Below are 12,056 nucleotides of genomic sequence, written 5' to 3'. Positions count from 1 at the left end.
TGATTAGCCATTCACCTACATCACCCAGAGCCAATGAACTTAGAACATCCCTTAGTGATAAACTGGAAAGCCACCTGTGTGGTGCAATTCCACCAAAGAGTAGGAGGTGGAGTGTTAAGGTGATAGTGGCAAGCACCTCATTGTTGCATCTTGGTCTGGCTCTTGCTTTGTGAGGCCAGCTAGATTTTGAGGCAACACCCCCAACAATTAACTTTTTTCTGATTCATTGTTTTCTAAGAAAGCTTTTTGAATTCTATGATATGCATCCATGTAAAAACGAAGAAACAAAGGCAACCTTTGGTGCAAAGGTAGGATGCTAAGGTCACTTACTCAAAGAGGTAAAGGTGACTTGAAAATTCAGGCTTCAATAGCTTGTTTACTTGGCCAAAAGCCATTTGACTGGCAGATCAGTGGGTTCTCCAAAAAATCCAAATTCTACTTGGATCAAGTCCAAATGAACTTTTTAGGGGCTTACACTATCTTCCCTTACCCAAATTGAAACGGAGCGGGGTCTGGAAATTCTACTTGAAAGGATAGAATGCTTGAGGGTGAGGATAAAGAATGCTTCGCTGCAGCATGTCTCTGAGGGACAGAGAGCTGCTCCTGGTGCAAATCACTGCCTCCTTCAAGCTGCAGGAGCGCCAAACCTGCTTCAAAAGGTGAAAACAACCATGAGCGTGGGTCTGCCATCCTTGCTTCTGTTTAACCTTTCCATCAGCCAGAAGCGATAGCTTCTGGAAACTGTCCTGCTCTGCCAAACTAGTGGCTTCTCATGTAGCACCCACCAATGGTTTTCTATCTATCCATAAGATTTCCTGATGGTTGAGTATGCAATCTGAATCAACTCATTTTTATACTTTAATATTAAGAAGAGACATTGACTTGATTAAGGGAACGTGATAGTAATGGGATTGGACTTTAAGCCCTTTGAATGTTGGAACACGACAGTAAGTTTTAGGAAATTTACCAGAAAACTGATATTCTTTTTTCATCTATTTCCAACCTCATTCACGTTTTTATCTCAAATAATTTATTTATGTTTGAAAATCTGTAATTTGTATGTATGATGAATTCATTTTTTTTTAAAGTATATGATGGCATTTTCATTTTAGATGAGAAATGGACAAATATAAATGCGTTGGGAATCACCAATATTACTTATCTACCCTGTTATCAGTTACTGAGACAGACATCATCTCTAACTTCAGGGTGATGATAGAAATGTCATCTAGGAGGCTTCGCATATTTGAAGAGATTTCAAATATTTCTTCCTTGAGCATAACTGCTAACTTTTGTTTGTGTTGACAGTTGTGTTTTTAACTTTCCCTTTTTATGTGGATAAAATTATTGCCTGTATCTGTAAGATTCGATGCATTGAAATGATAAATCAAACATAAGATGATAGAAATATTTCAGTTTCTTAAAAGTTTTGGTTGTTATATAGGTCATTCTGATGTTTGTGAAAAGGGTGAAATTTTTTAGGGGCATGCATCTTTAGGGTGAAGCAATTTTACTAGATTTTGTTTTTTGAAAGGTTACTTATTTGAAAGATTAGTTATACGAACCAAGTATTTATTTAAGATCTCGTAATCACAGGACTACTATACAGCTCATGGCGAAAATGCTATTTTCATTGCTAAAACTTATTACCGTACAACAACTGCTCTTCGGCAGTTGGGTAATGGAAACAATGCTCTTTCAAGTGTAAGCATTAGCAAGAATATGTTTGAAAGCATTATCCGGGACTTGCTCTTAGAGAGAACTGACCACATTGTTGAGCTCTACGAGGGGAGTGGCTCAAATTGGAGGTTGGCAAAGACTGGAACTCCTGGCAAGCTTGGCTGTTTTGAGGACATTCTATTTGCAAGCAATGACATGCAAGATACACCTGTGATAATAGCTGTGCAATATGTTACTCAGGATAATGGATATTTGGTGGGGATGGCATTTATTGATCTGACTAAGAGAACCTTAGGCATGACAGAGTTTATTGATGACAACCAATACACAAATCTGGAATCTGCCATGGTAGCTCTTGGATGCAGGGAATGTTTGTTGCCGCTACACACTGGGAAGTCACCTGCTAATAAGCGCCTGCATGATGTGTTGGCGAGATGTAATGTGCTTTTAACTGAAAAAAAGAAAGCTGAGTTCAATTCCAGGGATGTTGATCAAGACCTTAGTCGCCTTGTGAAAGGTCCTATAGAGTCATTGAGGGATTTAGTTGCAAGTTCAGATTGTGCCGCTGGTGCTATAGGGGCTCTCCTCTCTTATACAGATTTGCTCGCAGATGATAACAATTATGGGAGATTTAACATACAATGGTATAGCTTGGAGAGCTACATGCGGCTGGACGCTGCAGCACTACGAGCTTTAAATGTTCTTGAAAGTAAGACAGATGCAAACAAGAATTTCAGCTTGTTTGGACTGATGAATAGGACTTGTACTGCTGGTATGGGGAAGAGGTTGTTGAACAGGTGGCTCAAACAACCTCTATTAGATGTAGACGAGATCAAATGTAGGTTGGATCTGGTACAGGTATTTGTTGAGGACACAGCATTGCGCCAGGATTTGAGACAGCATCTGAAAAGAATTACAGATATTGAACGACTTGTGCGGAAACTTGAGAAGAGGAGTGCTAATCTACAAGATATTGTAAAGCTGTATCAGGCAAGGATCTTTTTTTTTCGAATTTATCTGTTCATTCATCATATGCTCGTGCTACTATGCATAAAGTCTGTTATACACTCAAAAGCTATTGATGTAATATGTTCTTATAAGGTATATAGTGACCTCGAAATTGATGCTTTTGTCTAATATACTGATGCCAGTACCCTACCTAATCTTTTCTACTGGCATACTTGATTTTCTAGTATAAGCATGGGACAGTTGTGGCTAATTATTAACTGTGCTGGAATTTGATTTGATTTTTATCCAACCTACCCAGTTCTGACATGTTGTACATTCCATCACATCCCAACAACTATTAAGATTTCTCTAAATAAATCTGCACTTGTGATATATTCATTTTAATGACATGCATATTGTGGTTTCTAAGTATTCAAACTGGTTTTGATAGTTTTTTTTGACTATATTATATCTGTCTGACAGACAAGCATACGGCTTCCTGTCATTAAAAGTTGTCTAGAACGATATGAAGGTGTATTTTCCTTATTAATCAGAGAGAGGTATACAGATGCCTTTGAATTTTGGACTGATGAAGAGCATTTGACAAAGTTTGCTGCTCTTGTTGAGGCTGCTGTTGATCTTGATCAACTTGATAATGGAGAATACATGATCTCAGCCGGTTATGATTCTAGCCTGTTGACGCTTAAGGATGAACGAGATGGAGTGGAAGAACAAATACGGAAGGTGCATCAGCAAGCTGCAAATGATCTGGATCTTCCTGTGGACAAGAGTTTGAAACTGGACAAGGGCACACAATTTGGACATGTATTCAGGATTACAAAGAAAGAGGAACCAAAAGTACGGAAGAAGTTGAATACACAGTATATTGTTTTAGAAACAAGAAAGGATGGTGTCAAATTCACAAATGCAAAACTCAGACGGCTTGGGGAGCAGTACATGAAGTTGGTAGAGGCATATAACAGTACTCAAAGAGAACTCGTTAGTCGGGTAGTACAAACGGCAGCAACATTTACTGAAGTGAGTTACATGTTCTTTTTTTTCCTTGTTTTTTCAGTTTTCATTAGAAACAATCCCATGCCTGTTATGTGTTTGTCTTTATTCATGACATAAATTCATGTTTTCTTTTTGTGGTTGTCGTTTACATTATTTTGCCCTCTTTGAATGACCTAGCTTGGATTCTGCATTTCTTTTCTGTACTATTGTTATTTCTCTAAGAGGACTATTTTATTCAAGCAAGCTGGAATTGTATTGCTAATGGAGTAATGTACCGTTTTTCTACATCATATGTATCATGAATCTTGATGATCTGTTATGGAAAATAGGAAAGTTTTGGAGGCCAAATTTTCAAGATGATATGGATTATACTAAGTCACCAGACACGTTCGCCACTCCCCCCAAAAAAAAATGTGTTGCGAATCCTGCGTGTCCGACAAGAGTTTGACTCAGGTTGTTCACAAGCCCTACTGGTGTCCCATGAAAAAACATCCTGAAATCGATTTATTGCCTCTTTTTCATGCAGTTCAGTCACAATTTTGGAGCTCTCGAAGGTTTTCAAGTGCAGCTAAGGGAAATTAAGTAATGTTAGAAGGGATTCCAAGTGTTGGGAAGTGGATTTGTCCTGGACCTACTAATGCTATTAATGGTAATGTTAAATTTTACTTAAATTTTTATCATTACCATGAAATGAGTTAGGATATTTGAGCGTGGTGTCAACCTCATTGGATTTAATTTGGAGAAAGTAGAATTTTAGATCCCACTCAAAATCCAGCGGACTTAACAATTTTCAGGATTTTAGGATTGGGGGGATTACAATGTTTCCATTGCAGTTTGTCATGTATGAGGGTCAGGAACTAGCATTTAATTAAGAGGACCAAACCCTCTATATACCTTGATGTTGGTGGCACTGATTGTTGCACTCCTCTATCATGACCATAGTAAAAATGCACCCATCACTCAAACAGAATCTGATTTGATATGTTAAGCTTTTTCTATCTTATTTTAATGCTTAGAGGGTGATATTGATGATGAGGATCCCAATATAGGCAATGCTTTTGATGATATATAGTACTATTTATTTTGGACTATACAAGCCATTTAGGGCCGCTTTGTTGGTATATTTTTGGTTCAGAGATGGATTGCGTTTGCACTTAATGCATATTTTGGTTATATGCATTAGTCATGTATTGAATTTATTTCATCATCATCTAAATGTTTTATATATTTCATATTTTATGCATAATTCACTAAATTTTTATATTTTTTACTATATAATATATAATGTGTCCTCTGTGTCCTGTTCTGGGGGGTCATCGTGTCACGTGTCGGATACTTATATTTTCATGTCCTACGTGTCTTGTGTCCTCGTTTCAGGTGACTCAGGGATTATATGATCTATGAAAAACAACATTATCTATTTTGAGCTTTGTCCATTTAGCCTTCAGATGTTAGGAGAAATGGTTCTAGTGGGCGAAGATAGGCTTGTACCATTGGTATCATAGATTCTAGATCCACTCACCTTGTACATCTCTCTCCTAGATTGTCTTACATCTTTGGAGTTGGCTTTCCATGATATAGGTTAGACAGTTATTTTACTTTCTGCATCTTGCTTTTTCAAATAGGAGCTGCTTTTAGTGCTCCCACTTTGTATGGACATCATTGTATCTGTCAGTCCACTTTACCTACTTTGATGGTCATCTGTTGAAAATTGATACAATTATCTTATATATACCATTGCAGTTCACCTTAGGAACTGCTTTATCATCCCCACTATGTATCTACATTGGATGTACTTTTGAGTTTTATTGACCTACTTATTGTGGTCGTTCATTGGAAATAAATAAAATTATCTTATAGTATCTTACACTAATAGATACCATGCCTTCCCTTTAAGAGAAATGAATAAGGTTGGTAATCTTTAATTTTCATTACAATATGAAGTCTCTCTGGAGCCTTATGGTAAACAATGACAATATGACATCTTTCTGCAACCATATGGTAATCTCTGACTTTCATTGCAATATGAAGCCTCTGAGAACACTTATGGTAACGTTTCTCTGAGCTGTAGCCTGGGATTGAGAGTACACCTTTTGATTCAGTCGTGTCATTTATGTAAAGTTCTTTACCTCCTAATTAAAGCTTTGCTAGTCTTAGTAGTTATTGTCTCTGACATTGTTATGCTATTCAGTGTGTTGTTTATCATAATGCAGGTGGGATAATCTGACTGGATATATATCTTATTTGACCCACATGCTTCTAGATCATATGCCAGTGTGAAGGATTGTTTCTCAGGCATCTCGTATTCGCTAGCTCAAGATGACTTGTATTTGCTTGCTCAAGATGATTTGTATTTGCTTGCTCAAGATGCTTTTGACTGTATAAGTTGCGACTAAAACCTCAATCTCTCACACTCTGCTTCCTTATTTATCTGCGGTTATCCTCCAGTTTCTTCATTTACCAAAGTGATATTGTTTTCCTATTGAAACAGGAACTACTAAGAGAGCTGCAGCAACTAACCTATTGATGTCAATGTACGGCTGTTGCCAGAGTTCTTCACAGATTTAACATTTGTATTCTTTGTTGAATTACAGTCATCTGACCAAACAGAAAACTCAGTCCTCATAGGAAACAGAGTGTGTATTATCTTTTCTGAAGATATAAATGTCCATTTTAATGTGCACTTTGCTTCGAACTTTCTGAATATTGAGTTTCCTAGAGTGAAAAAAGTCCCAAAATCTATTGCGCTTATTTAGCTGATTTAGGATTCTATTCTCTGCTTGTTGGTCTAATTTGAGTTTGGTTTCAATAATTTCCTGCCTACTCTCACATGCTAATCTCATGCAATAATAGTTCCAGCAATTTCTACATTTTTGTTAAAGGAATACTCAGCAATACCATAGTACTGTGCTTCATATTCCCCCTTCCTTGGTATTTCTATTGTGTCCTTATCATTGATGCATAATTGTTGTTATGTCGTTATTCTTATGCAGGTTTTTGAAGTTCTTGCCAGTCTACTTTCTGAATTGGATGTTCTGCTGAGTTTTGCTGATCTAGCAATCTGTTGTCCCACTCCATATGTGAGACCAGATATCACTCCATCGGTAATTTCTTTTACCTAAGATGTTTTTCAATTTGCCTTTTATGTTAATCAATGCAAAGTAATGTAGCACGCCTGTTATGTTATTTCATTGACAATATATTATACATTGCCATGATTTATCAGGAGGATGGGGATATCATACTTGAAGGAAGCAGACATCCTTGTGTTGAGGCTCAGGATGGTGTAAATTTCATACCAAATGATTGCCGCCTTGTAAGTTGTTCTAACTGGACTTAGGTGAATGCTTTTTGATTTTTGGGGTTATTTCCAGTTTATCTTATAACAGCTGTCATAAAATCTTTAATAATTCTTTAATCATAATAACTATCAATGCCTGGTCTGTGTTATAGGTTAGGGGTAAAAGTTGGTTCCAAATTATCACTGGACCAAACATGGGTGGAAAATCAACCTTCATCAGGCAGGTATGATGGCTCCTATTTTTGGCATACTGTAACGCTATTTTTCTGCGGCGTCACTGTACGAAGCATGGGATATGCTTATCTTCTGTTTTTTCTCACTGGCCTGTCATTTAAATAACCTAGAAAAATATCCCACATGCTTTTTTGGATGGTGTCATGTCCAGCTTTTTCAGTAGAAATCAAATACATAATTGGTAAATTCTGCCAAAAGTTTAAATGCTCTGTTTTTCTTGTATTTTAGATGAATGCCGTGCTCATAGACAAGCATAAAATTTAAATCATTGCAGTTTGCAAGGCTACAATCTACCAACGCCTGGTAAATGGAAAAAAAGCTTGGTTGTCAATGAGTGGGTTCTAGACATGGGTAAATGGTTGCTAGGATTATATGTTGGATGACCCTAGGGGATTTACAAGATTAAGACTTATGTCAACCGAACCTCATGCTAATTAATAGGTAGTCTACTATTCTTTATATAAGAGTTTTATGACATTTCAAGCGTCTTTGTAAATGCTATTGTAGATTGCAAGTCCATGGACTAGTGGAGCTTGGTCAATGAAAACATAGTTTGGCTCTTGTTGCCGCAAAATCTAGCAGGTCTAGTCCAAAGCCCCACTAGGCAGAACCGGACCATATGGCGACAAGAGAAGGGGTTGCCACTGTCACCTCAACAACCTTTCTCATGCTCTTTAGTGGTATTTGACCACTAGGGAGGCTTTCTAAATCACCTAAAGGATAATCAATTACTATGGCTCAAGGTGATAGATAAGAGGTCCCTAAGACGGGACAAAGTATTGGCAAAGCCTAGAAAGGCCTAGATATTCTATGCCAAGGCTCAAGTACTCTATTTCTAGACCAGAAAGATGGCTGTTATAAGTTAGGGTTTTGATGATTTGCAATGATAGGGTACACAATGTCATATAACAGCCAAAGGAAAGGCCCTTTCAATGAATAATCAATAAAGCAGGCAAGGCCTTCAAATAAATACCTAGGGTTAGGGTTATTTAATGGAAATATATAGCTGAAAACATGCATAAACAGCAAGGATGATGTCAGCCCTAAAGAGGAAGGTTTAACCAATGCAACAATGCTAGATTTTGCTTTTATGTTGGGCATCTAGGAGGAGGATGTTGAGCCTTAGGTAGGATGGAAACAATTGGTTGCTTACATGGAGGCTTGTGCTTTACTTGAGCATCCTTAGGTTGAGTGTTCAAGTGGGTATGTTGGAACCAGAGGTATATGTTACCCACCAATATGTAGGACAACCCTAGGGGTATCAAAATTTTTGGATGGTGAAGAGGAAGTGGCCAAAATGAAAGGGGAAGTTGAAACAATAGGTTGTAGCAGGTGTTTCAAACCTGTAGATAATGAACCAACTTCAAGACTGGACCCTGCTCTCTGCATGTAACATGACTTTGACTTGGGCTGTGCTCACACATAGTTATAAGGGAGTATTGGGGGTGACAGTATGTCCTTGGCTCAGAAAATTATGATGCACAGGCATGAGGAAACTTGTAACAGAAGCACTGGATGCTGATCCCAGAAGCAACATTGAATCGACATCACAATTCAGTGGAGACTGATTTTGTCCATCCCCTCTTCAACGAATGATAGCCACAGGAATATATAGATTTCAATGGTACATTCCAATCTGATTTTTGTGTCTGATACAACTGTAGCATTGGACATGAGGTGGGTATTGTTGGTTGCGTGACAGAAATTTGTTTTGAGTAGAACAGTATCAGCAAGCCAAGGTCAAAGGCTCTCATTTATGTAGACATGCCCCTGTTCGCATACAATGATAATATATGCTGATGTGTTTAATTCAGTGTATATAACTTCGACAAAAAAATCGCTGATGTCTTGAAAAATCTCAAATTTTTCTGGCTGCTGAAAAATTGGCCCAAAAATATCACAATTTTTTCCTTTTTTGAAAAAAATCGCGCGATTTTTCAGAAAAATCACAAAGTCTGCCAAAAGTTCGCACTATGACAGGAAAAATCACCTCGTGGGGTTTTAATTTGTTTTGGTATTTTTTCCCCTAATTGTGTTTGTTGGCTGCTGGGGAAGGAAGGAGGAGGACTTTTTGGTCATCATCAGTGATTGTGGAATTGGAGATAGCTAAACAACCATCATCATGACCATTAAGGAATTTTCAGTGGAGCAAGGGTTCAATTTCATTTGCCAAGGCAAGTCTCATGTGCAACAGCCAACTTATTTATTTATTTTTAAACGAAATGGGTAGAGATTTGTATTATTAAAAATTATGGATTACAAGGCCAAAACCCTTGCATATTCTAATCTTCCTTGCAGGTTTGAAATTGAGCATGGAGGCTCAATCCAAACCCTCAAACAAGTTCCCCATGACCCAAAAATTACAATCCCTTTCCAACTAAATTTTTTCCAAAAAAACCCCAATATCCAGACATATTTACATTCCATTATTCACTATATTTTGTTTATTTGTTTGTTTGTTTGTTATAATTTAGTCGACTTCTTGTTTCTCTTGGAGAAATACTTTTTACTTTTTTCCCAACTTGAATCCAACCCGTATTTTCTGCAGATTTCGATGGGTCATTCTTTGGCAAGTGCATGTTGCTATTCTTGAAGTCTTCTGCATCCGCCTAATCTGTCCAAGAAGTTGCCTTTCCAACATTATTCCTTGTGGTTTTTGTAGGTGATCCATTTTCCACGAGGATTTGCTGCTTTTCCACTTTTGTTGAGTTCCAAGAATATTCACTGGCATGCGATTTTCTTGATTGACTTTAGTTGCCTCAGATGTAATTTCTTTGACAGTATCAGTTTCCGGTTTATCTTCTGGTTCTTCCTTATCCTGAGACTCTCCCTCTTTGTATACCGTATAGTGATCGCCCTAAGCTCCTCCCCACAAATTAAACCTCAGTATTTTTTCTGATCTTTGTTGCTTTGACACTTGGGGCAATTTTTTATTACATGCGTTGTTTCATAGCACTCTCTACACCGGAATGAAACATTTTCGTAGTCGAGCTTTTGGATCCAGCCATAATTTGGGGTCGTCAAATTGATCACAACAGGAAAACCCTTATGAAGTATATCTCCACAAAAACTCGAGAACAAGTAGTTTTATAATAATTTCTTGTATCGGGGTTGTGGCAACAAAACTTTCCAACAACATTCCCAATAGAGTATAACGATTAGAGATTCCAAAGATGCAAGGGTAGGTTCGAAAGCCTTACCCAAATCGGAGCTGTGGAGATTGATGTCATTATTGGATTGAATTTGGGAGATCAGGGCTGCATGAAAAAACCGATACTACCACAGAACCAAGGCCCAGATTCACAAATGGCCTTTTTTTCCTCAATATTATTGAAAACAATAATGAAAAAACCTCGAGCCAAGGGATAAATATTCAGATCATTCGTTAAACGAGGTTTTCATGTCTTAGAGATCCATTTATATAGATCTATCAGTTGCAGCAAAATCTATTAAACCTGCAAACCAAACATTGCTCTAAATTCTCATAGCTGAAAGCTTCCTCATCAAGAGGAACATTGAGAGAAGGAACTTCGTGAGCTACTTGGAGGCTAGATCCATATTTCAGAATGGAACTATTTGAAACCGAAGAAGAACTTGCTTGTCTGGAAACCATTCCTGCAAAAGAAACTGTCTTCATCGCCGAATCACTAAGATTCGCCATTGATCAGATTTCTGCAAAGAAATCCACGCGTCTAAGCATAGATCGATCGACTACAACAACGATCTTATTTCTAAAAGCTCAAAATATTTTCTTTTAACTGTTTATAAAACAAAAATACAAAGGATATTTACTAGCTTGCTTTACTAGATTTTTATCCCAAGATAGCTAGTAAATCCTTGGGGTTTTGAGCTAAAATTATATACCTTATCCAAGGAAAGATATACATCTTTTTGTTGCTCTTAACACATATTTTATAATGTATATCAAGTGTTTTAGCAGATTTGCATTAAATATACAACAAACTATACACCAGATGAGGTATTTTTCCAAGCCAAAGGGATACTTCCAAGGAAATATCTATCACATAAACGCTTGTATAGTTTACAAATTTGTCTTAGAAGTTTATATCATTGTTTTGAGGCTATTTAGGACATATTCCAAGCATTAGAAGGCTTATGTATTAGCTAGAATAAATTTCTGGGTTTTAACCCTATTGACCACTACGTGTCAACTACCCTATAGGAGTAAACATTTTTGCAAAGGAATTCCATCATGTTCGAGCAGTCAAATATCTAGGATTCATCATCATCATTCGTTAGTCTATCAAAGTTGTAAACCCAAATTTTGCAAGTTTATTGTAAATGATGCTAGTGTGATTGTTTAATTATGTAACAACACGTATGTAAGCCTCTGATTTTGGCAAAGGATTTCATCCTAGGAAGATTTTAACCTCACCGAATTATGTGTGTTTCTAAACATAGATAATCGGTAGAATATTTCTTCTAGCTTAAACCCCAAAGCTAGGGTGGAATTCGTTGACAAGGTCTTAGGTGAATCCTAGTGTTATATCGAGTCTTTTGTAAGTGTGTTTTTGGAATAATTTAAGCACATTTGGCTAAATTATTTTATTACAAATACACTTGGTCTATACTAGATCATATTGTGTCGCAGAATTGGGTAAATTATTAAGGTCTATGTCTAAACTCTAAAGGTGTTTTCCCCTTTCAAGGGTTGAATTCATTGTAATATCTTGATGTAAAAATATTTTGGTGCATGATCCCTCATATTTAGATACCATGGCTAAAATATTTAGGGGTGTAAAAAATTATTAATACATTTTAGTGTCAATTAATTAAATTTTCTAGCTAAATTAAATTAAAATCCTAAGCTAGAAAATTAATTAATTTTGAGTCAAAAAATAATTATTTTTATTATTGG

At 36.9% G+C, this 12,056-nt stretch overlaps 1 protein-coding gene across 1 annotated transcript in view; it reads left to right on the top strand.

The window, feature by feature from the left end:
• The window catches only part of MSH2 (MUTS homolog 2), a 220,453-nt gene that overhangs the window by 33,088 nt on the left and 175,309 nt on the right, over nt 1-12,056 (top strand). The window contains exons 4-8 of the mRNA XM_089428792.1: nt 1,597-2,670; nt 3,112-3,666; nt 6,636-6,746; nt 6,869-6,958; nt 7,096-7,167. Coding sequence (XP_089284918.1) covers nt 1,597-2,670; nt 3,112-3,666; nt 6,636-6,746; nt 6,869-6,958; nt 7,096-7,167 — 1,902 coding nt within the window. The remainder of the gene's footprint in view (nt 1-1,596; nt 2,671-3,111; nt 3,667-6,635; nt 6,747-6,868; nt 6,959-7,095; nt 7,168-12,056) is intronic.

Source organism: Pinus tabuliformis, chromosome 4_2 (genome assembly GCF_031772625.1).
Source record: "Pinus tabuliformis cultivar Carrire ecotype Pingquan chromosome 4_2, CPIR1, whole genome shotgun sequence".
NCBI lineage: Eukaryota > Viridiplantae > Streptophyta > Pinopsida > Pinales > Pinaceae > Pinus > Pinus tabuliformis.
This window is presented reverse-complemented; position numbering and strand designations above follow the sequence as displayed.